The sequence below is a fragment of the Dromiciops gliroides genome, chromosome 3 (genome assembly GCF_019393635.1).
Source record: "Dromiciops gliroides isolate mDroGli1 chromosome 3, mDroGli1.pri, whole genome shotgun sequence".
Classification (NCBI taxonomy): domain Eukaryota; kingdom Metazoa; phylum Chordata; class Mammalia; order Microbiotheria; family Microbiotheriidae; genus Dromiciops; species Dromiciops gliroides.
The window spans coordinates 444,634,791-444,662,033 of NC_057863.1; the positions used below are offsets into that span (position 1 = coordinate 444,634,791).

The 27,243-nt window shown below is 35.2% G+C and overlaps 1 protein-coding gene across 8 annotated transcripts in view; it reads right to left on the reverse strand.

Moving 5' to 3' along the window:
* Positions 1 to 27,243, reverse strand: part of UBR3 (ubiquitin protein ligase E3 component n-recognin 3) — a 283,992-nt gene that overhangs the window by 53,970 nt on the left and 202,779 nt on the right. For all 8 annotated transcript variants that reach the window (XM_043992858.1, XM_043992853.1, XM_043992859.1 and 5 more), the window contains 2 exons: positions 20,387 to 20,472; positions 4,034 to 4,139 (listed from right to left, as the gene is read on the reverse strand). In XM_043992858.1, the coding sequence (XP_043848793.1) occupies positions 4,034 to 4,139; positions 20,387 to 20,472 (192 nt within the window). The remainder of the gene's footprint in view (positions 1 to 4,033; positions 4,140 to 20,386; positions 20,473 to 27,243) is intronic.

A 27,243-nucleotide genomic window follows, 5' to 3' on the forward strand; every position in this document is an offset into this window, starting at 1 on the left:
GGCTAAAGCTAGCTCAACCCTTTTGCTACATTCTTGTGCAAGTTTTCTTGCTATTTAATCTCTTATTTTAGCTTCATCCTCTCTACTTCGCTTATACATGTGTTCTGGAATTTAAAACATTAGGTTTACACTGGGTTTTTACTAGATGTCCATTCAATCCTTTGAGCTTTCCTCTAGTTTTTGATGAGTTTCTAAAGAATTCAATCATCCTTATTCTGGGAAAGCAGGAAGGCAGGAAGGGAGGGAGGCAGGAAGGGAGGAAGGAAAAAAGAGAGTGGGGGAAGGAGGGAGGAGTCTTTATTAAGAACTTAGTATGTGTGATAAGCACTAGGAATACAAATAGAAAAGAGTCTTTGCCTTTTAAAAGCTCACACTCTATCGAGGTTAAAAAAAAAGACAGAGAAGGATTTAGCTGCAAGTTAAATGGAAAGATCTCATAGTCTTTAAAGTACAGTAGCAAAGCAAATCATGCCTCTTTAATGTCATTTCTATTGCAAAAGATCATATCAGTTTCTGATGTTAAGCCATGTAACAGTACTAAGGACTTTGGGGTAAGAATTTTCTTTTATGGGTCTTCAATAGCTGTGGATATAGCACTCATGGAAGTAAATTGCCAGCCTGTATGTCCATGGAGTTTGATTCCCAGGCATAAAAGTACTGATGGGCTGAATTACCTAATTTCTAAAACTTGCCTATTTCAGTCCTTAAGCATCCTCTTCAGGGGTCCCCTCTACAATATGATCATCACTGTTGCACTTGACCTAGACCTAGGCATGCAGAATATCTCAACAGACAGTCATGGATTATTTAATCTGCAGTTAGTAGATAACTCCCATAAAAGGGCAAATGTTCTGATAAAAACTGCTTCACCCTTCAAGTCCTAAAGTTCTCAGTTCTTGGTCATTTAAGGATAAAGCCCCCATATTGGATCTAAAAGAACACAGTCCCTGAGAAGGGATGGGCCAACCCAATTCCTATTTATTTCCAAGTGAGATTGATATTTGACTACCAAGTTTAATCCCAAACTGATGTTTCTAACCTAATTTAGGTCAAAGCAAAACTTTATCCATTAAGTTTGCTCTGTTACATAAAGTTTGCTTTCAGACTCTGCGCTTTCTTCCTAGCTTCCTAAGGTAGAAAATAACTCAGTCACTTGCTAGCTAAAAAAGCAGCATTATTTTTGGTCCTAGAAAACACAGAAAGGGAATAGGAGTCTTTCAGACTTGCAAATTATAGTAATACAATGCTCTGAAGTAAGGCTCCTTTTGATGATAAAATTATTACTTGAGACTTATTATAAGAATGTTTTAGTTGCCTCCCAAGTCTCCTGGGGATATGAAAACAGATTCCACTAAATGTCAAACTGTGGAAAAAAGGAATTTGAGATAAGATTATAGATATAAGTACTAAAACCGTAAATACCTTTCTATGTTAAAAAAGGGTTTTTTAAATTTAAAAGTCTTTAAAAATAATTATCAAATATATAGAATATAAAATGTTACAATGATTTGGAAATACGTAATACAAACAGTATAACATAATGTAACATAACATGATACAACAATGTAATACAATATGACATACTGTCATGATGTGATCCAATGTGATATATACAATATGACATGATGCGATCCCTAGCTGTCTTCCATTCCTGAAATGCTTTCTCTCCTCATCTCTGCCTTTTAGTTTTTCCAGCTTCCTTCAAGTCCCAATTAAAATCCCATCTTCTACAAGAAACCTTTCCTAATCCCTAATCCCTCTTACTTCTAGTTTCTTCCCTCTTATTTCCTATTTATCCTATAGATAGCTTGTTTGTATATATTTGTTTGCTTATTGTCTCCCCCCATTAGATTGTGAGCTCCTTGAGGATAGGGACTGTCCATGTCTTTTTTTTTTTTAATCCCTAGTGCTCAGCAAAGTGCCTAGTACAAAGGAGGTTCTTAATGCTCAATGACTGACTGGCTGGCTTCACTCTTACTCATGTGCTGCTGAACAAAGGTGGAGAACATCATGAAATGGTGCTCAGATCCACTTTCTACAGGAAGCCATAATTCATTATTTCCTCTGTTGATTATCTCTAATTTATCTTTTGTAGAGCTTGTTTGTACATAACAGCTTGCATGTCGTTTTTCCCATTAAGCTGTGATGTCCTTAAAAGCAAGAATTGTCTTTTGCCTTTGTTTTGTCCCCAGAACTTAGGACAATGCCTGATGTGTTGTTTAAAATCTAAATTTGTTGTCTAAAAAATCTAATGTGTGGTCACCTTAAATTAGAAGCTTTAGCACCAGTCTTTGGCATTAAACATTTATTAAAGCATACCAGGTATGTCGAGTTGATTTCAAAGTCCTGAGAACAATACCTTCTTAAGGGCTAGCCAGGTGTGGTTACAAACTAATGTGAAGTAGGCTAATCAGCAGTCAATCACTCTCACTTAATTTAATCAGTTTAGATTAATCTCCAGGTGAGCCTTTAAGTATCTGCCAAATCCCATTATTTTCTCACACTGGTATTTAATAAATGTTATATAAATAAATAATGTAACAATACATTACATAGTATCGAACTGATATATTTTATATTATATACATTATATATAACAAAATTTGTACATTAACAAACTATATGGCTAATAATTTCTAAAATCAGCCAACTGGAAAGTTAATGTGCTCATTTTAAAAATCAAAGATGACTTTCTATAACTGTCAAAAATGATATCCACTTCCCTCAAGATCATTTTCATCATTAATTCTTAAATATTAATTACCTAAAATTAAATACAAATTAAATAATTAAATTGTAATTTCTTTAGTAAAGTACCTTCTCCACCAACTGATCACATCCCTTCTATACCCTAATGGACTTTTTCATGAGCTGTTGTGGCCAAAAAAAAAATTCACTACCTGGTATAGCCAGTCTTCTGCTAATGAACTTCTCTGAATTTGGCTGAGTTTATCCTTATTAAATGTATTACTCTGCTTTGGGAACTGTTCCTTAGCATCTGGATTTGAATCTCAATGGCTTTGCTACACAGAAAAAATATTAATGTGTTTTTCCTTGCTTAGTGATAAGCTGAGGACACTATATCTGTCAAGATCTGGTAAGAGGACAATTAGGAAAAATGCAATTGCTCTTAGTTCTAACCACCTGATATGGAAGGTCTTCTTGTGGGAAGGCTAGATACAAAAGTTATTGAAGTATCTGAAGGACTGTTATGTGAAAGAGGCATTAGTATTAGACTTGTTCTAGATGGTTTCAAAGAGAACTAGGAGCAATGAGAAATGGAGAGAGAAAGATTTAGGCTTGATATAAGATAATGTTTTCTAACAGACTGACCAACTCTTAAGAGCAGAAGAGGGGAATGTAGAAAGATCCTTGAGCTCTCCTCAACAATGTAAGCGATTTTTCTAACACCTAGAACAAGGATCAGTCCAAAAACTGAGCAATATACAAGTAAGCCACCTTAAATAAAAGGAACAAGAAATGATGTCTAGAGAAACAATAAATGATCTCAGAAACAAAACTTTAGGCATAAATGGGGTTAAATTGAATGTACCTTTCCTAATACATTAAAAGTAGAGTACACTGTGGTTTATGTGATCTTTAAGATCTTGTTTTTCGCTTTTCCCTCAAGGTTTTGCTACTGATTCACTGCAAAATACTAAGTCTTACCACCCCATAGTTCCTTTTCTAGAAAACTGAGACATCTATTTCCTTCCTAATTCCCAAATATTTCAAGAGAATAAATGTGATAGTACATATGAAATATTTTTATCTCAATGGAAGGGGCAATATAAATGAAAGCTATAAGTACTAAAGCGTACTTATGTTTTCTACTGCATATCATTAAGTGTACTCTTAAATTTTTATCTATAATTCCTGTCTTCTGCAAAAATAATATATATTAAACATTATAACAATTTGAGAATATACATTCTGATTTCTAAATATTCATAAAATAATTCCATGTTTCATATTAAAAACTATAGGCCAAAGAAAAGCTTTAAGCTTATTTTGATATTTCTACAATACTTACTGTGAATTCATATCCTGCATTAATTGAGTTAATTTTTTCCATGGATTGTAGGCAGAATCAATGCTATAAAGCCGCATATGCATGGCTAATACATGGAACAGCTGATCTGAATAGATTAGGGAAAAAGTAATTAGTGAATTCACACATTTTTCTTCAAGATAAACAAAACTATACCCTCAAAGGTTACACTTAAAACATATAGACACTTGTTTCGTGTCCTGCATAGCACATAATTCCCTGAATAAATATTCCAGCTATGCCTCTTTATGTTTTCTTACCTGGCAAATATTTACTACTAAATTTATGAAAAAATCATGACATCAAAATTATGGACCTCTCCTATGTCATTTTGTAAAGCAAGAATTTTTATTTATCAATTTAAGCCTGTTTTTCTTAATGACAAGCCTAGGCAAATGTACTACCATGAAGTTAAGTTCAATGTGGTTTAGAAGAGCAGAAACTGGTATAAGTCAAGAAATTCTAGGTTCAGGTCCTACCTTTGACAAATCCTTGTTGCACAACCCTAGGTAAGTCATTTAATCTCTCACCTCAGGCAACTCTACAACAATATAAATTGCAAAACAGAGCCTATCCATACTAGTATAGGGCGTTTTTTTAATTGGGAGATTCCTAGACATCTGCTTCATCCCTGGCAAAACCTGCAAACATCTACTACAGAGGATGAACTTGAAGAGAAAATGTATTAAAAACTGGAGTGCTTATCCACTGCCACTGTGGGATCATCACTGTCAAGCTCTCTTTTTCCTTTCCTCAAAAACCAATTTTTCCTGCCCCTTTTCTTATTTTCTCAGATTCCAAGTTATTTCCAAAAGGGGCTACTAACAATGATCCAGTCAACAAGACTTTATTAAGCCCTTATTATATATGGGTACATAGTAAGCTAAGCATTTGAGACAAGAACAAAAGGAAAGGCAAAAACAGTCCCTACTTTCAACAAGTTCACATTCTAAACAAGGAGATAAACATGAAACTAGGTATTATATATAAAATAACTACAGGATAGAAATGAAGGTGAGGAAGTCAGGGAAGAGTTGGGAAAGATATCCTCCTGGAGGTGGAATGATTCAAAGAGGTAGAGGTGAGAGAGAGCATTGCTGGTGTGGGGGACATCCAGGGAAAAAGCAGAGATGTGAGATGGGGTGTTGTGCATGAGTTGCAGCAAACAGCCTAAGCAGTAAGGTTGAATTGAATGCATGGAGGGAAGTGGAATGAAAAAAAGACTGGAAAAGTAAGAAGGGGATAAATGCTGGAAATATTGAATTGCCAAATAGAAGGCTTTATATGTGAACCTGAAGGTAAAATGGAGTCACTGTAATTTACTGATTGGGAGCTATATCAGAGCAGGGAAGGCAACAGTCAGATTTTCCACCTTGGCAGCTGAGTGGAGGATGAATTGCAGTGGAGAGAAACTCAAGGAGGTAGACTAGCTAGGAGACTACTATAATAACCCAGATGAGAGGTGATGAGAGTCCAAATTAAGATGGTGACTATGTTCATGGACAGAAGGGTATGTGCAAAAGAGAAGTTGTGAAGGTGGATACAAGATTTAGCAATGGACTGGATATGTGGGAAATTTATTTTTAAATTTATCTAATTTTTCTCTGCCAGTTTAGATGGTCATATTTTTTTATAGAGCATATAATTTGAAACAAAAACATTTTTTTTTAAATCAATGAATTTGGGGGGGAAATTTTGAAACTGTATTATATTTTATGTTGAGCATTCAAAACTAAAAAAAGTATATAAAGGCAAAACTTTACTAACCTGGGTAAATATGTATTCAGCAGGAGATTATTTAATAACTTTGATCACATTTCAAAATGTACTTATCTAGTTAGTGTATTGTATGTAAATTAATGAAAATATTTAGTTTCTAAAAACAAAAGGATAAAAGGAATATAAAATCTTTCATAGCTAGTATATATATTTTAATATGTGTTTCATTCCAGGAGATGGAAAATAATTTATTAAATAACTCCATCTGTTTCATTTAAGTCAGTTGTGGTAGCTTAAGTAGACCTGGATGACAAGGAGTCAAAATGTAAATTATATCAAAATTTAAAAGCTCTCAAAAGCATTCTTTTTTTGTTTGTTTTTGCAGGACAATGAGGGTTAAGTGACTTGCCCTAGTAAGTATCAAGTGTCTGAGTCTGGATTTGAACTCAGGTCCTCCTGAATCCAGGGTTTATTCACTGCACCACCTAGCTGCCCTCAAAAGCATTCTTCTTAGTTTAATATTTCAAGGATCTCTGATTTCATCAATGTGAGTACACCCTTTGCCAACATCTATTACAACACCTTCGTGGTTTGGAGATTTTTATTTTGTATTATTGTTTTTGTTTTTGGAGGCCTTTCTTTGAATCTGGGATTTAGGAAGAACTAGATTCACATCTCATCTCTAATGCTTACTAGCTGTGTAACTATGGATAAGTCATTTAACCTCTCTGGGTCAAAGTTGCCTGTTTCTCCATCTGTAAAATGGAGGAAATAGTATTTGATTATTTCCTTCATAGGGCTGGAATGAAGGGTTCAAATGAAGACATATATGTAAAGTGTACTGCAAACATTTAAGCACATTATAACTGTCAGGTTTTTTATCTTTTTCAAAAGAAGTCTTGGAAAGGGAAGTTAATGCATAAAAGGTGTTGTTATGGGCCTAGCGTACCTCAATGTTTTCTGGGGGAACTCAGGGAACCTTCTCCTTGAAAAAATAAAGCAAAAGACAGACACAGACACAACTAAAGAAGTGTCTCCCCCATCCCTCAGGGATATAAGCCCATTAGGTGGGGCTGCTGCCTAAATGGTGACAAGGAGACAGAGATAACTCCAGAAGTCCTCTCATTCAAACCTTCGCTCAAGCTTTCCCCACCCCCAAAGGGTGGTGATTATCCCCCTCACCTGACTTCTCAGAACCCAACCCCAATAAGGACTCAGGTGATTATCCCATCTATGATCAATAAAACGTATGGCCTTTCTCCTGTTCAGGGAGACAGATAGGTATCTCAGAGAACCACGTCTCTGGATCTATCTCCCCTTGAGACTGGTCTCAAGGTTTCCTTTCTCTAGTGCTCAAATAAAATATTATTTTATTCTAATTGTATGTGTGCAAAAGAGTATAATTCCTTAAAAAGGGAATCCTAAGGACCCCCACACCAACCATTTTCCCCACGGCAGTGCAAACTACTTTTTTTAAAAGGGCAAAAAGAATGAAATTTCCCACCCATAATATTGAGAAAATTTAATAACATTCAACCAAATATTTCTAGGGTAATCTAGTTCATATTTTCTAGTTTATATAATAAAGAGCAAAGGGCATGTTCATGTTGTCTCTTATCTGGAAGCCACTACATATTCTAAGAAGCTACCTAAATTGCCCTTCCCACTGTCTGCTAACCTGGGGCTAAACCTGCCCCTCCTCCCCTTCTTAACCAAAAAAAAATGGCTCCTTGAGAAAGCCTCTAGTAACTCCATCTGACCTGAATCACTCTGAAACTTCTATCTTTACTTCTTTCCCCTAATAATATTTGCTCTTGGCTACTCCAGGACTTCTCCACTATGCCCCAGGAAGTTCCTTATTGGGAAAACCTCATCATCCTTGCAAGATCCCATCAGCCTTGGGATGATCAGCACCTCACCACTATGCTCTGTCCCTCTGACCGGAGGATGAACTCCAAAACCTCTGCTTCGATCCCGCCTCATTTTTCACCCAGCTGCACTGTGATTATGGGACTCCCCTTACATGCTCCTGTCCCCACAACCCCCGACCCTCCACTTTTCCACCTTTTGAGTACTGTCTTCCCCAAGTAGGTTGTAAGGTCTTGGAGGGCAGGGACAGTCTCTTTTTTCTTATTTATGTTCCCAGCTTAGCATAGTACTCTTAGCACATAATAATGTTTATCAACTATTGAATCTCACCTTTGTATCCTCAGTAGCTGGCAGAGGATTTGTACCTATTTCATAGGTGCTTGAAAATGTATGCTGAACTGTATATGTTCGTGTTAATTAGTCCATTTTCTACACTCCCTTTAGATTGAAAGTAACTCTAAGTCAGTTTCTTAAGCTGAGGCCTGTGAATGTGTATGTTTTCCAAAAATATTGTGATACCTACATTAGAATATAATTGGCTTCCTTTGTAATCCAGTGCATTTTGTTTTAGCAATTTAAAAGCATTATCCTGAGAAGGGATTCAGGATTCATAGGCTTCACCGGTATCAGAAGTCCATGACATGAAAAAAGGTTTAAAAAAACCCACTTCAAGATGTTTTCTAACCTTTTTAATAATTCTGACAGACCTCTAAAGTTTTTCAAATTTCATAATATATTGCAAGCCTCCATTTGGCACCAACATTCTTTGGTTTTCTAACTGAGCAATGCCCATGAATGCTGAGTTGTGACTGTTGCAGTATTATATTCATAGGCCTTTTATTTTTAGCAGCATTAGTATAGAGACTTTACACAGGGGTTTAGCTTCCAGAAATCTTGCTAAATTTAGAAAGCAAAGATGGCATTGGAAGCACCATGAAATACCAAAAAGATCTTCATAAAACAGGACCAGGAATGAATGAATAAAGCATTTATTAAACATTTACTATGTACAAAGCACTGCACTTTAAGAAAAAGACTATCTTCCATTTCTTTTGTAAATCCCAGAGCAACTAGTCCAGTCCATTCTTTTTATAGTGGGTCTTTACTAATGTAAGGTCAGTTACATGAGATCCTAGATCAGAAGAGAATTCATAGGATTATAGATCTAAGGCTGGATGAGTGAGACCTTAGAATTCCTCTAACCCATTGTCTTCATTAGAAGAAAGGTTAAGTCATTTCCCCAAAGACACATAAGCAGTAAAGGCAAGATTCAAACTCAGGCCTGGGACTCCATGTTCAATGTTCTTCCCACTGTACATGCTGGATCCCTAATTAGAATTTAAGTTTAACTTTCTTCCCATGGCTGGCACTAAAATAAAGTATATCATGACTAGCATCAAGACAACAAATATCGGGGCAACTAGGTGGCGCAGTGGATAAAGCACCAGCCCTGGATTTAGGAGTACCTGAGTTCAAATCCAGCCTCAGACACTTGACACATACTAGCTGTGTAACCCTGGGCAATTCACTTAACCCCTATTGCCCTGCAAAAAAACAAACAAACAAACAAAGACAACAAATATCACTACATATTGACTACAAGCAAGCTAGTCTCCTGAGTACTGCAGAGAAATATACAAAAGAAAACTCTTTTCTTCAGAAGCTTACAAGATGGTGAGAGGAGAGAATGAAAACTATACCACAAATTACTGACTTCACCTATGAGGAAATTAAAAGTTAAAATTAGGGTTGAAAAGCAGTAACTAATTCAACCTCCAAGTGGCTGATAGCATCTACTTCTCTGCTAATTTTAACTGAGCTTTGGTGTGTTTTTAATTTTTAATATAATGTTTTATTTCTTTCACTATTGAGTAGTTCCAGATCAGGAACTGTTTGTTCTTTTCCACAAGTCTTCTGAAGGCACACAGTAGATATTCTTTTTTTTTCTTTAACAAGGAAATGACTTGCCCAGGGTCACACAACTAGTAAGTGTCAAGTGTCTGAGGCCAGATTTGAACTCTGGTCTTCCTGAATCCAGAGCCAGTGCTTTTATCCACTGTGCCACCTAGCTGGACAGATATTGGATTTATATATTTTATACTTATGGGCTAAGGCTTGGAGCAGCTGAATTATCCAGGCAGGGCCTGGATGATTAAGTAGGCACTTAATAAATGCTGATTGACTGACTGACTGACTTCAGCCAACACTAGATCACTTTTCAAAAGGATACTAGGATCACAGCCTCATCACCCTTCATGTATAGATTATCATTTTAACATAGGAAAAAAAATTAAATCAACACTAGAACAGAGCTACCAATGGTTACAGAAAGGAAGTGACAAACTACTATCCTCTTAGCTAGTAAATTCTCCTCCTCTTCTCCTACCTCCCATAATCCCTTTGATTCAGATTCAATGGCTTCATGTGCTGACATCTAACTGTAGGTGTATACCAGGGCACTATCCTAGGCTCCCTTATGTTCTCTCACTACTCTCTTTCACTGATATCATCAACTTACAAAAATTCAATTATTATGTCTATGAAGATAACTCCCCAATCCATATATCCAGCCTTTATCTCACTCCTAAGATCCAATCCAACATAACCAACAGCTCCATTTTGATAACAAATAGATATCTCTAATATAATGTTTAAAATTCAACTGATTATCCTTCCCTCAAGTCTACCTCTCTTCCTAACTTCCTTATATTGTGAAGGACAGCATTATTCTTTTGGTCATCCAGGTTTACAATCTGAAGAGTCATCATCAACTCTTTCTTCTCCACTCCCTGTCCCTACATACATTGATTCTACCTTTACAAAATGTCTCATAGCCATCTCTTTCAGCTCAATTTAGGTCCTCACCACTCAACTGGACTTGTATAATTGGTCTCCCCACTTCAAGGTTCTCCCCTCTCCCAATCTAAATCCTCAGCAGACTTCAAGCATGTCTGATCATTTCACTCCCCATCAAAGAGCTTCGGTGGCTCCCTCAGGCATCTAGGATAAAACCTAAGTGTGTCCCCTCAGTTTTTTAAAGCCCTTCACAATCGAGCCCCAAGTCACCCTACCAGACTGATTTCACATTACTTTCCTCCCTAAATAGTCTATGTTCCAGCCACTCTGGCTCACTTGCTATTCCCCATGTGCAATATTCAGTCTCCCACATGTGTACCTTTACATAGGCAGAGAATGATCTCTATCGTTACACTGTCTTGAAATTCCTTCAAGGATTAGTTCAGGAACTACTTTGTACAGCAATCTTTTCCTGAACCTGCTAATAATGCCTTCCTCACTCCCTGATATACTTTATATTGTGTATATTTTGTATTTACTTCTCTTTGTATATGCTGGAACCCTCCCTCCTTCCCATGTCCCTTCTGGACAGGAACAATCTGTTTTAGTCTTTCTATCTCCATCACTTAACACAGTAACATGCAAAGTCAAATAACAATTTAAGACAAGATTACAAGGCAATAAATGATTAATTTACAAATCAGTGGTAAAGAAAATAAGGGTTATAAAGTTCAGAGATGGGAAAAATTATCATACGCTACAATGGGCTGGAACAACTTAAGGAAAAAGTGGTAGAATTTGAGCTAACCCCTAATTGATGAGAATGGTTTGGTTTTATATAAAGAATATGGAAGGGGAGAAAGCTGGAGAATGTAAGTAAGGGAATAATGAATAGATCATTTTGGCCCATAAACGGTAAACTCCTTGAAGGCAAGGAACTTTCATATTTGTCTGTATATGTATAATACCTTACACATACATAGTAGGCATTTATTTTGTTTGCTGAATTGAATTAAATTTAATTGAACCAAACTGTCTGAAGTAGAAGATGCACTATTAGAGTCAAAATGGAAAATTAGGCTACAGTAAGACTATAGAGAGACCAAGAGTTTGGTCACTGGCCATTAGTTAATAAGGAGCCCTTGAAGGTTCGTGAAAAAAGAAACATAAAAAAGGCTATTAATAGCTTTGAGGTTGCTTCAGTTATCTGCCTTAATACATAATTTCTTACATGGCTGAAGAATTATATGGAAATTTACAATAAAAGATTATGTTTTCTAATCCCTTAGATCCTCCTCTCCTTTTGCCTTTGCACTGTCCTAGAACTAACAGGGAGCTATTGATAGTGGAGTGACATGATTAGACCTACACATTAGGAAAATAACTCTGACAACTGAATGGAGGATGAATCAGAGTATGGAAAGACTTGAGCAAGGGAAACTACTTAGGCAGCTAATGAAATAGTGCAAGCAAGAGATGCAGAGGGCCTATATTAAAGTGGTAGCTGTGTGAATAGAGAGAAGGAGATATGCCAGCAATGTGAAGAAGGAAATGACAACATGTGGCAACTCACTCTAGATGTGTGGTGAGAAGATAGAGCTGAGAATGAAAAGGTTGTGATTTTTGGTAAGTGGAAAGATGGTGGTGCCTTTGACAAAGGAAGGGAAGTTTGGGAGAAGGGCGGGGTGGGGGTGGGGAGAGAAGATGAGTTCTGTTTTAGATATATTGGGTCTGAGATACCAGTAGGAAATGCAGTCTGCAATGTCACCATCCGGCAGTTGGTGATAACAGACTGAAGGCTCAGTAGAGAGACAGATACATGGCTCTGAGAATCATCTGCAACTGAACCCATGAGAGCTAAAGAGATCATCCAGTGAAATTATAGAAAGAAGAAAGAAAAGGACCCAAGACAGAGTATTGGGGAACACCCATAGTTAGTAGGCGTGACAGGATGAAGAAAGCTACGAGTTCAGATAGGTGAGAGGTGAGCAGAGTAAAAAACAACAACAACAACAACAACAAAGAAAGCATATAGGAGGAAAAGGTGGTTAACAGTGTCAAATGCTGTAGAGGACAAGAAGGAATAGGACTGAGAAGTCATTAGATTTAGCAAATAGGAATTCACTGGTAACTTGGGGAAAAGAAATTTCAATTACATCATAAGGTTGATACTGAGACTGTAGATGTGGAAAGAGAAGTAGAAGCAGTGAGTAGAGAGATGGCTTTTTCAAGGAATTTAGCTAAAAAGGGAAAAAGAGTTTTTAAGAATAGAAGAAACTTGGGAATGTACATAAGGAAGTAGGTAAGGAAACAGTAGATAGGGAGAAACTGAAGATTAGAGAGTGAACATAATAGCAGGAGCAATCTGCTAGAGAAAACAGGCAAGGATGGGATAAAGGGAATATATAAAAGAGTTAACATTAATAAGGAGAAGGGGCATCTCTTCATCCCATATAGGAGTGAAAGTAAAGATAACTGGGAATGATTTCAGAGGAGTGTGAGATGATGTGAAGTTTAGGAAAGGATTCCAAATCATCAAAGTTGAAAATATCCCAAAGAACTAAAGACAGAGATATGATGGATGGAAACACAGGGCTCATAGCAATGGTTACACAAGAAGTCACAGAACAAATTCCTGTGGGAACTGCAGATGGAACAGAAGTCTCAGACCCTCTCTCATTCAGAGCCAGTATGAAAGAGCACATAACCCTACTATTCTTTATGTCTCTCATGTATATTCTTTCCTGAGCTCAGAAAGTATAGACCTGAATTAGTAGAGAGAGTTTCTTCATCTGAGAATTCCCTATACTAATGAAATCACAGGCCCTGTTTCTGTCCCTGTCCCTACTTAGGGACTAGATAACTTCAGTTAATTACTAAGTACCATATCCTTCTGGCCAGGGGGACAGACATATAGAACTAGATGAGACCCTTGAGGCCATTCAGGCTGATTCAAATCAAGCCAGTACTTACAAAAACCCAAAAATTTCTGAAGCACACAAAGCAATTTCACCATTAATATCCCTAGTATAAAGAAAAACAAATAAAACCCAGCAAACTTTACACTGGCCTTATAGAAATGATTCCAGGTAACAAGCAAATGTTTCCCTATAACATACTGCATAATAATCCAAGACAGAAAGCCTATTCTTAGTGTGGAGTTATACAGTAGCCAGAACATCAATTTAGAGCTAGAAGGGGGCCTCAGAAGTCTTATTTTTATAGAACATCAGAAAAGGGAAGTGCCTTGTCCCAGTTCACAAAGTCAAATAGAAGTCAGGGTTTGAATCCTGGTTCTTTGACTCTAAATCCTGAATTCTTTCCATTTCGCTGGACTGCCTCCCTAGTTTAGAACAATTTCCTCGAATTTTGGGAATATTTTGATTCCTTTTCACTATTCTAATAATTTTGTCTAATTTTTTTTTACTATAACTGATACAGAACATGTAATTCTGGCTTTGAACTATTTTATAGATTCCCCCAAAGTAATCAATGAAAGTGAAAGTATTTAAAGGATAAGATCAGGTCACCAAAGGATAACTTTCTGAAGGCTCATCATTTATATTCCACACTAAACCTATACAGCCTTCAGTACAGCTTGGAATGAAGGTCAAAGTAATTTCCTTAGACTCTTGGATCATATCAAAACTTTACCCTTTAAGTATCTAACAGAACCATTTCAAGTTTCCCAAATAAAGCTAAGCTGGATTGTCTATAGTGATTAACAGAGAAGATTAATATTCACTGTGTAGCTTCTGCATCATTTTTTATATGATAGATTATACCAAGATTAAATCAGAAGCAGTAACAAAAGAGTCAAAGCAGGTATTTCACCCTGACTCTCTTGGTTTAAGTTTCAAAGTGAATTACTTTATAAGATATTTTGAGTGAATTTATTTGATATAGGGATTAGATACAGATTCAGACAGACAGAAGTGAATCTGCAGTTTAAAGACTCAGGATAATGATGAAGATTTTATGGGAAGAAAAGATTTCTTTTATATCTTTTATATATCTTTAATATGCTAACTAAAAGGTCAAAACAAAATTATTTTGCTCAACTTATCACCTCTGCAAAAGATCCAAGATTCAACATTTACTTTTGTAAAAAAGCACTAAGGGGGCAGCTAGGTGGTGCAGTGGATAGAGCACCAGTCCTGGAGTCAGGAGGACCTGAGTTCAAATTCGGCCTCAGACACTTGACACTTACTAGCTGTGTGACCCTGGGCAAGACACTTAACCCTCATTTCCCTGCCCCCCAAAAATAAAAAAAATGTTTAAAAAAAGAGTAAATGTAGGGGGAGGGGTCAGCTAGGTGGTTCAGTGGATAAAGCACCAGCCCTGAATTCAGGAGGACCTGAGTTCAAATCTGGACGCATACACTTGACACTTACTAGCTGTGTGACCCTGGGCAAGTCACTTAACCCTCATTGCTCTGCAAACCCTGCCTCCCCCCCCCAAAAAAAAAGAAAAAGAGTAAATGTAGGGATAATCCAAGAAAATTCCAAAGTACTCATGATGAAAAATGCTCTCTACAACCGGAAAAAAGGACTGTGGAATCTGAATGCAGATTGAACCACACTATTTCTACCTTTTTCCTCTTTAAATTTTTTTCCCTTTTGTTTTCATTCTTTTTTCACAACATGACTAATGCAGAAATATGTTTAATGTGATTGTACATATATAACCTATATCAGACTGCTTCCTGTCTTGGGAATGGGGGGAGGGAAGGGAGAAAAATTTGGAACTCAAAATCTTATAAAAACAAATGTTGAAAAGTATCTTTACATGTAACTGGGGGAAAAAATTAAATACTATTAAGATTGAAAAAAAAACAGTAAATGTAGGGGAAGAACACACTGAGACCCAGCTGAACTCTCTCAACAAACTCCTACAAACAACTTTAAAATAATGCCTCAAATCAAATTTTGGAGAGGCAGAGCGAACAAAAGGTCAGAGGGAGATATTCCAGCCTAAAACAATTTAGGAAATCAGCAGGACAGGTCTGTAACACTAGGTGGGCCTTGGAGGTGGCTACAATTGCAGCAACAGCTTCAGCAGCAGCTTCAGGAGCTCTCAGTCCAGAGATGGTAAAGGGGGAGTCAGACAACTGATCAGAATGACATTACAGGGGACCCTTTTCTGGCACTGGGTGTAGCTAGTGCTGACTGGCAACTCTATTGTACATAAGCAGTTCTGGATCACAGTTGTGCTTATGATCCATCACCAAGGGGCCCAGTCACCATTCAAAGACTAAGAGGAACACTAGTGTTTTTGACTGCAGGGAAGCAAGGGTCCACCCTGGGTAAAGACTAGAGCACAGACCAGGAAAGCAGTAGTCACATCTCTTATAGAATAACACCAACTTAAAAACACTGAAAACTTACAGACCTCTAAAGCTAGCTCTGAAAACAGCAGCACAAAAAAGCCTGGAGTTTGGCACAGTGGCTTCCCGCACCAGCTGAGGAGAATCCAATTTCAACATAAAGTTCAAAGTCAAGAAATAGGGAGATAAAATGAGAAAGCAAAAAAAAAAAAAGAACTTGACCATAACAAGCTACTATGGGGCATGAAAGACCAAGATATTAACTTGGAAGAAGAGAAAAAAAAAAAAAGGGGGGAAAGCAGCTTATAAGCAAAGCTTCAGAAAAATGTTAATTGGAAGCAAGACCAGCAAAAATTCCTAGAAAAGTAAAAGAGATAAGCATGGTAGAAGAAAAACTGGGGGGGGGGGGAGGTACAGAATGAGAGTAATGAAAGAAAATTATGAAAAAAGAATTAAGTGCTTAGCAAAAGAGGCACAAAAAATACTAAAGAAATAACACCTTAAAAACAATAGAATTGCCCAAATGGAAAAAGAGGTACAGAGGCTCACTGAAGAAAATAATTTCTTAAAAATTAGAATTGGGGTAGTAAAAGCTAATGATTCCATGAGACTTCAAGAAAAAAAAAAGCCAAAAGATGAAAAAAATAGAAGAAAATACATAATATCTCATGGGGAAAATTACTGATCTGGAAAATAGATTAAGGAGACATAATTTAAGAATTATTGGACTATTTGAATGCCCCATTCAAAAAAATCACAGATGACATATTTAAAGAAATTATAATGGAAAATTGCCCCAATATCTTAGACCCAGAGAGTAAAATAGAAATCAAAAGAATCTACTCATCACTTTCTTAAAGAGATTCCAAATGAAACCTCACAAAAATTTTATATAGGCAAATTCCAGAGCACCCAGGTCAAGGTGAAAATACTGCAAGGTGCCAGAAATAAATAATTCAAATATCGTGGAGCCACAGTCAGGATCACACAAGATTTAGCAGCAACCACGCTTTTAAAAAAGGAGGGCTTAGAATACAATATTCCAGAAGGCAAAGGAGCTAGAAATACAACCAAGAATAACCTACCTAACAAAACTGAGTATAATCCTCTGTGTGTGTGTGGGGGGGGGTGTTAGATATTTAATGAAATAAAGTATTTCTAAGCATTTCTGATGAAAAAACCAGAGATGAACAGAAAATCTGACATTCAAACAAAAGACTCAAGAGAAACATAAAAAGGTAAACATGAAAGAGTAATCATAAAGGCCTCAATAAAGTTAAACTATGTTATATTCCTCCATGGGAAAATGGTATATGTAACTTCTAATTTTATCATCATTAGGACAGTTAGAAGGAGTCTCCCCAAAAAGAGAAAAAGACCTATTTGTAGAAAAAATAGTTATAGCAGCTCTTTTGGTGGTGGTTAAGAATTAGAAATCAAAGGAATGCCCATCAATTGGGGAATGGCTAAACAAGCTGTGGTAGATGATGGTGGTGGAATATTATTGTTATAAATAAATGACAAGCAGGATTATTTCAGAAAGGCCTGGAAAGACTTGTATGAACTGATGTATAGAGAAGTGAGCAGAACCAAGAGACAGCAATATTGTTTGATGAAGAACTGTGAATGACAACTATTCTCAGCAATACAAAGATCAAAGACAATCCTAAAGGACTAATGATGAAACATACTATCCACTTCCAAAGAAAGAACTAATATTGATTGAACACAGACTGAAACATGCTATTTTTTTACTTTCTTCCATTTTTTTCTTTTATTCAAGTTTTCTTATACAAAATGACTAATATGGAAATGTTTTATAAAATTGCACATGTATAACCCATATTTGATTGCTTACTGCCTATGAAACTGTGCATACCCTTTGATGTAGTAATACTACTACTAGATCTATACTAAGTAACTAAGTAGAACAGTGGTTAGAGTACTGGGCCTGGAGTCAAGAAGACATCCTGAGTTCAAATCTGGCCTAAGGACGCTTACTAGTTGGGTGAACCTGGGCAAGTCACTTAACCCTGCTTGCCTCAGTTCCTCATCTGTGAAATCAGCCGGAGGATATGACAAAGCACTCCAGTATCTCTGCCAAGAAAACCCTAAATGGGGTCATGAAGAGTTGGACATGACTGAAACAACTAAACAACAAAAAGTTCTGTACTCCAAAGAGATCAAGGCAAAAGGAAATGGATTGTATGTACAAAAATATTTATAGCAGTTATTTTTGTGGTGGCAAAGAATTGAAGCCTGAGGGAATGTTAATCAATCAGAGAATGGCTGAACAAGTTGTGTCATATGATTGTGATGGAATGCTATTGTGCTTTAGAAATGACAAAGGGAGTGGTTTCAGAAAAAACAGAGTAAGATCTATATGAATTGATGCAAAGTGAAGTGAGAAGAACCAGGAGATCATTGTGCACATTAACAGCAATGTTGTAATGATGATCAACTGTGAAAGATTTGGCTACTCTTATCAATACAATGGATCCAAGACAATTCCAAAGTACTCAAGATGAGATAATGTTGTACAGCTCCAGAAAGAGACTGATTAATTCTGAATGCAAATTGAAGTATGATTTTCCTGCTTTATTTTGTTTTGGTTTTGTTTTTTGTAATAAGGCTAATATGAAAATATATTTTGCATGATTTCACATGTATAATTAATATAACATTGTTTGCCTTATCAGTGAATTGGGAGAGGGGTGAGAGGGAGGGAGAGAGAGAATCTAGTACTCAAAATTTTAAAAGAATGTTAAGAATAAATAAATCATGCATTAAAATAAAAGTAAACATATATTTCAAAAGAATGATAATTTATTTGAAGCCATAAAACATTCTGGATAAAAGTTGTCTAAAGTCATATGAACATAAATAAGAAATAAGAAATCAAATGATAATGAAATTACATTAAAATTACAAAAAATATACCTTACAATTATGGTAAAATTGACAAAAGATTTTTAACAATGAAATAACATTGAAATTACATTATTATATTAAAGTTAAAATATGCCTTACAATTAGAGTAAAAATAACAAAGGTTTTTTAGCAAGTCTCTTTTCTACCATGTGGACAAGTAACCTACAAATCACTAATGTAAAATTGAAAAACAATAACAATCCTCATTAAAAAGTTTAAGTTGAAATTGAGATTGTCAACTGACATAATAGTCATTAGCATTCTCATCAAACTGTTCAGATATTTGGAAATCACTTAACCTATGTGCCAACTTCAGAAAAAAAGTAGGCCTTTATAAACTATACAGTTGGAAAAAAAACTATACCATTGAAATCACTTTACTTAATTCTTAAGTATAATTCTCTCAATTATATAGCAATGTTACATAGCAATTAAGGATAAGTATCAAAACAGGATATTTTCTATAATGGAAAGCATAGTACCTACAACCTCAAACAAACAGACTAGAAGTGAAGACTAGGATATCTTCTTGGTGTCATGTTATTCTTTTGAATATATGACTAATTTACAATCCATGTAAATATACTAATTATATACATGTTTCAACAAGTGAATAATTACCCTAGTCTTTAGAAAATTATTATTCATGAACTTTAAGTATAATAAGGCAAGTATCATTTTAGCATACTCCAACAAAGACTTAATAATTTTAGAAATTATCTAATTTATGTTTCTTAAACACCTAAACTTTACACCAGTAATTCTGGATCATCTTGATAATTTTCCCTCAATCACGTTTTTGAAAAAAAAAAGACTGCACTGGGATATATGCATTATTTTTTAAATATGCATGAGGGCAAACATTGTAAAGCAAATATATACTGACAATTGTTTAGAAAAGTTATTTTTAGTCTTTTTAGAAAAATATCTTATAGGTTTAAAACTAGCTGTATATCCCTACCAAAAAAAAATCAATCACTTTTTGAGGCGGTTGGGGGGTGGGAGTAGAAGGGACGGTCAAAGGAAGTAGAAAAGAAGGATCTGGCCATTAATCAAATAAATCTGTGACAATTAGTATTCTTTGCTTAACTTTGATATCACTCTTCTAAATGATGTGATTAAAATTGGGACTAAGTGTAGCACTAAAATTACACTCATAAAAATCTATTTTTAAGTATCCAAATTAGACTTCAATCAGTATCATAACTACTATAAAGAACCAGCACAAAAAATATTTTTACCTGAAATATTCATACAGAAATTCTATGAACATAACAAAATAACATATTTTGAACTTATTTCAAATGCAATTAGCAGGATGTTAGAAAGAAATCTATAGGCAAAATAAATAGCTTCTATTAAAATATTTTCTTAAAACTATTCAATGTAAAAGTTCCCCTATAAAAGAACTAAGATGGGGGATGAAAAAGCCAATTTTTTTTTATAACTGGGGATACAATTTTGTTTCATTACTAAATCCATTTGCTTTTTGAGTGGGTTATGTTAGATTTTTAAGTAAACCTTAAAAATCGGGGAAACATGGTTAGCTTTGTAAAGGTTTAATCATAATATTAAAAGCTTATGAATTTGAAGAAATTTGGAAAAGAAAAAAGTAAACTTTATTTTGTACTTGTTTTTGAAAATGAAATATTTAGTTCAAAAGTAAAAAGAATTTATTAATTTTAAATACTTACTCAAACAAGATCGTTTGCCAGCTGTGCTTGCTCCACCTGAACACAAATTCCCTCCACGATGAATTAGCTCAAGTTCCAAATTGGTTCTATGAATAAAGCATTAAAACAATTTACAAAGTCATTAGGTTAAAAGCTTAGTCCTTTTGGGTGTTAAATTACATAAACATACACACATAAAAATGAAACCTCTCCTTCCCACTGCTATATGTAAAAGTATGGTTCAATTAATACACTGATAATAATTATATATTTTGGTCTTATATTTAGGGATAAATTCAGAAAAGAAACCAACTCTATCACCCTTTTCTACATATTCAAGTTTGTACCTTTGAAAAAATCGTATTTGTCACTATAACTTGCCACAGTTCAAAAAAAACCCAAAAAATTGGGCCTTAAGGAAAAAAAAAACCTCAAAAATACTTCATAAAACTGTTTATATTCTTAATGGGAAAAGTGTACAATAAATGCATTCTTAACCATTGAAATTTTCATTAATACAAATTACAAACATATTTTCCTTGAGAGAAACAGATCAACTATCAGAGTTCAGGCAACATTTTAAATATTACAGACGTCTAAAGATGTCATAGGACCATAAAAAGCAATTTCTTTCATCAACCTCCAAGATAAATGCTCTAGAAAACACACAGATTGCTATTAACATTGATGAACATCACTACTACTACCTACTAACATAACATTGCATTTCCAAAGTGCTTAGCAATTATTAGCTTACATAGTAATTAGTGAGTATATTTTAATTAGTTCTATAGATGAATTCATGGAGAACCTGAAAAGTTATTCCTAAGTACTTTAATGGTATTGTGACGCTCTAATTAATTATACCAAATTCATGCATAAAATTATCTGTTATATCTAAACTGAATGTTTTAAAATATTGTTTTACCTTTCATCAAAAAAAAAAAGATCAGACAATAAAGAATACGCTCTCTGAAACTATTTCCTATAAACTCACTTTACTGTTGCTGAAATTGAATAAATAATTTATATGCAAGATAAGGAATTTATATTAATAACAAAAAAGGCATCATTTAAAAAATATTTACAAAATTTAAAACTAACTCCTTTACATTGCATTGTGGAAAGAATAAACCACAATATTAATTTATAAGAAAACATTTGGAAATATTTAGGTTTTGAGTATTAAATATTTTGGTAAGGTATTTCCATATTTTAGCTTCTAAAAATACTAACTCCTCCAAATATTAATATCCTTAAGTTGCGGCATTTGCCACCCATTTCTGAAGGAATGCTTTAATCCTCTCTACTCAAGGGGAAAAAAAGCAATTTAACATTGATAATGTTCCTGCTCAGAGCTCCATCTGGTTGCTGCTGATAAAGGCATCTGTGTGACAAGGGAATTTTCCACTCTTCAGGCGATTTGCATTGCTCACTGAACTTCTAAAAACCTACCAGCAAAGAAGCAGGGACAAGGATTTCATATTAGTGGACAGAAAGCGAGCGGAGACCAGCATGTGTTCCTTCATCAATGGAATATAAATGAGATCAATATATTTTGTTTTCACAAATCTTCTGTTGCCTAAATCTGTAGAAAAAAATTAATGGCTATATTCTCATAAAAACTGAGATCGCCTAGATAGTATTTAAAAGAGCTAGCCAGAAACACTAACAATTTCTAATGAACAAATGTCAGATCCAGAATTTTTACATTTCTCTAAGAGATGCAAGCAGTCTTATTAAAACATAAAAGTAAGAACACTTTCAGTTTTTCATTCTGTCATAAATAGTAAGATACTTTAAGGTAATACATCAACTGTGGATTAAATCTAAAGTATTCGGGGAAGAAAGCTACTGACTTTATTTCAATGTTTCAGATAATGGTGGGAAAATCACTGGCCTAGTTTCTCTTGTAATATGAAATGCCTGCCCAAAGATCTCACTTACTGTTAGGTGTCCTGATAATCTTTGGTAATATCTGGGACCACTTCCCATCATAAATCTTGGTCATCCCAAAGGTGATCCCTTTAAATTAATTTTGTGGTGCATATAAGTATATATTTTTAATATATCTGTATATGTGAAACATAAATGTGTATGTTCTTCATATAGATAGGTAAGTTATAAAAAGGAAAAATATATTAAATGCCCAATGTCTGAGAAATTCACACTACTAAATTTTCTCTCCCTACCCCTTTTTCTGAATATGTGGTTTTCTGAGCATCAAATGCATGTAGAAAAGTAAACTCTTGCATTCTATATTGCTTAATATAAATGTACTCACATAGATTTGGGAAGAGAAGAAAAAAGAGAATCTCTTCAGTGTGAGGAAGAATTGAGGACTGTTTTTCACAGCTAAATGAATCCCCCCTTCCTTTGTCCCAAATCCTGACAGAATAAAAATGGACAACTCTAACAGCTCTCTTTCATATATCATTTGCCTGTACTCAAAACACTTTCTACATAATGAAACTGCTTTAATCTTTATCCTCATTTCTCCTATTCCTCAGATTTTATATATGTGCTAGCTTTTCATAACTATAATGACAGCATCATCTGATCTATCATCCCTATTGGGAATTCTCCCCCTTCCATTATGGATAACATAGTGGCTATACCCAAAGCCTCCATTTACTCAGCAGCCCCCATCAAAAAGTTCTACTCACTCCATAAGAATAAGTGTAACTCCTCCTGTTTCTTTTTTTTCACACATGTTGTTTCCCAAATTTGTCTTCCCTTCTCTTATCCACCTATCCAAAATTTACCAAATTACAAGATCCAGTTCACACTTTACCTCCTCCACAGTTATTCTTGAACACTCCAAATTTGGGGGACTTCTTCTGAGCTTTTAGAGTACTAATAGTTTGTGGCACAATTCGTGATTTAATTCTATTGTTTTGTACATCTGTTTTTACATGTGCACTAGTTGTCTCCACAACAAGATTCTTGACAAAAATCATGTCTTAGATGTCTTCTGCACCTTTTTTTGTTTTTAACATTAAAAACCACTGCATATAATAAAAACTCAGTAGATTCCTTTTGATTGACTAAATGAAACTTTCTTATCTTGGTTACAGGGCAACTGAAACCAATAACACAAGATTCTCCTGGTCTCCTTCATTCATTTATCCAGTCTATCTGTTCCTTCATCATCATCATCACCATCATCATTATTATTGTACTTAGTAAAATGCATCAACTAGTCTCCTAAGGCTCAATTCAAGGCTTTCCAATTTTCACTCTACTGGTGTTCCTTTATTTGTCAAAATCCGGATTTATACAAAAAAGAGTATTTACTTTACAAAAAAAGTATTTGCTTTCCAAAAAGCTTCATACTAAGGAATGTCTAACATGCATTCATCATACATTTATAATGAGTCAAATGACAAATTTTAGATTTACAAATAAGTTTTCAGGAATTCACAAAGTGAATAAGGCAAGGCATACCAATATGTTTTCTACCTCGAAAGATTTATCCATTATATGATTTAAATGATTATTTGTTTGTGACCCTCAAATCTTTATCTCCATTCCTGTTTGTTTATCTTCACTACAGTCCTGCATTCTAAGACTTCTCTATTACATCTCTATCTGTCACCATATGACATAATGCATAGAGCTCTGGCTTGGAGCCAAGAAGATGCAAGTTCACAAACCACCTCATGCTGAACTTCTGAAGACTATAAATTGCAAAGAAAATGCTGGCCTACACTGTCAAAAAGAGTTTCCTCACCTGAGAGTTCCCTATATCAAATCATATGACTAGTCCTCATCCCTACTTGTCAATAGCTCCAAGTCATGTCCAACCTAGAATGCTAGGGGCTAGAATGTCTCAAAATAATCCCTGAAAATCTCTATCATTCCTTATTTTGATATAAATAGTATCAAATAATTTGTATTTGGGGAAGATATCTCTTTGTCCAAGCAAAGAGTGTGTCCTACCATATTCAAATATTTATTTGGAAATATAATAAAACTTGAACAGAAGCATTTCGTTTCATTGAAATGCACACAAACATATGCTTCAAACAACTTCTTTATAACCCTCCTAAAGCTAAAATCAGAAAATTCTTCTAAGATTTCTCCTAGAAACTAAAAGTAAAAATAGATGTATGCTACACTAAATTCTATTGTTAGGGTTGGGGAGTTTTTCCCTTCTTTAATGCTCTAATAAATTATAATGGGAAGTAGTTTCAGGGGCTGGAGTCACCCATTAGAAATACCATGCTTCCCTCTCCAGAGAATTCAATTTCAGTAATAAATAGTAAGCAGTTATAATAATATACCCCTCTGGGAGAAATGGTCTTTGAGAAACCAGAATTAGACATTTAAATTACTACAAACTTGTGACAGAAATGAAAATGGAATATTTATAAAATATGATCTAGAGAATAGTGGGAGTTTTAAAAATAATTTATTAACATATTTATTAAATAATGTTAATATTCAATTAAACCATGAACTCCTATCTATCTCAATCTCATTTGCTAAACCCATATCCACAACCCAACCCTTTTTGGGTATGTCTCATAACTTTGTCCTGGGCCTCTTCTCTTTGCTGCTTTCAGTCTCAGTGACTTTGTCATATTCCAGGGATTTAATTATTTTCTATATGCATATAACTCCCAAATCTATATAGCCAACCTTAGCCTCTCAGTCCTATGTCACCAAATGCCTATCAGACATTTTGGATGTCCCATAAGCATCTCATATTCAATATGTCCAAAAGAGAAATCATTATCTTTCCCTTCAAACTAGCACTTCTTCCAAACTTGTCTACATTTGCTGAGGGCATGACACTTTTCTAGTCACCTAGGTTAATACCAGAGTCATCCTCACCTATTCACTCTCCCTCACCCCCAAATTTTCCTCCTTCCAGTCTGCTGCCAAGTCTTGCCAATGATACCTCCACAAAATCAATTCCTTTGTCTACTCAGACAACCAACAGTTACTGAGGTCCTCATTCTCTCTCAGAACCTGGACTACTGTAATAGTCTCGGAATTGGTCACTTTGTCTTGAATCTCTGACCACTCTCTAATCATCCTCAACATATCTGCCAAAGAGATATTCCTAAAGCATGGATTGGACCATGTCACTTCATTTACTCAATAAACTCCACTGGTTCCTTAGTGCATCTAGGATAAAGTACAAACCCCTTTGTTAATCAATTAAAGTCCTTCCCAATCTGGCATGAACTTATCTGTTGAGTTTATTATACACTACTTCTATTCCTGTATTTTTTGGTTCAGCCAGATCAGCGTTTTTGGTATTCCTTAGACACACTACTCTATCTCTTGTCTCTCTGTATCTTTGCATGGGGACTAGTCCTCATGCATGGAATGAATTTCTCCTTCTCTTCTACTTCTTATAATTCCAAGTTCCCTTTAGAGACAGCTCAGCACCACCTTCTACTTTGATGTCCTTCCTGATCCGCCTGGTTGATAGTGACTTCCCTACCAAATTACCTTATACATATGTGTGTATGTGTGTATGTATGTATGTATACATATATTGTATCTCTCTGAATAATAATAACCAACAAGTATTTATAAAGGGCTTTAAGGTTTACAAAGTAATAAAATGTAAACTCAATGATGATAAGAATTGTTTCGTTTTTGTCTTTTTCTCAACCCCTAGCATAGTACCTTGCACACAGTAGGTGCTTAATATGTATTTGTTTATTGACTGAATGACTGATTGAACTTGAGCAGGATAACTGATTAGATAGCCAGCTATTGAAACAGTCCAAGCAAAAATTGAGAGCTTCTAGAGTAGTGTCAAATGGGAGTAGAAAGATGATAGGAGAGGTACTGTAAGGTAAAATGAACAAGATATCACAAGTGAATGGATGTGGGGATTGAGGGAGAATGAAGAGTTAAGAGCTGACACACCCTCAATAGAAATAGTGAAGTTAGTAAAAAGGTCCATGAAGGACAAGTTGAGTTTGAAGTTCTAATTGCATCTGTGGAGCAGAAGTTGGTGCAGTGAGACTAAAATCACAGGATAACAGATTTAGATTTGAAAGAGCCCTTGGATGCCATAGAGTACAACACATTCATTTGGCAAATAAGGAAGCCTCAACCCAGAGGTGTTAAGTGACTTGTTTAAGGTTATATAAGTAGAGTTAGTGACCAACTGGACTTGAACTAGTCCTCTTTTGCTAAATGAAATCAACTTTCCATGGGATGTGACTAAAACTCAAGAGAATATAAATTTTCACCATTATAAGCATTATGTGCTTAAACCACGGAAGTTGAAATTTACAAAATAGAATTCTAAAGACCTGGAACCTAACTTAAGAAATTTACATCTCAAATATTCTGTGTCTTATAAGCAATATTTTTAGAAAGTTTCAGGCTCTATTTTTAATTGCCTCAAGTGAAGCTTAAGGTTAAGTAAACACTCAATGTGAGTTGCTTTGTAGAGTCCTAACTCAAGAAAACAGAAGAGGTATAAGAGAGATATACTTCTCACTCTTCATTACTTTGTGTCTTTAACCTCTGCCACCAATAAAGGATTAGGATAAGACAAGAAACAAACATTACCGAGATAACTGTTTTGTTTTGTCCTCCCTCAAAAGCATCTGCAGCTTTATTAAACAAGCTTTTTCATCCTCTCGGATGATCCCATTTCTTATTCTGCTCAGAAAAATTAAGTCACCTAGCATGAGCTCTTCATGTCCCCTCCTCCACACTTTTAATCTTTAAATGTCATCAGATTCTCTCCTTCTTCCTTCCATTCTGAGAGCTGCCTTTCCTTGTGGAGAATTTCATTTCCCCTCCTGTCTACTCCAAGACACTATGTGGATCTTCATCTTTTCTCTCCTTTATTGCCAATCTCTCTATATATACCGTTCTCCTTATTTGTGAATACATCT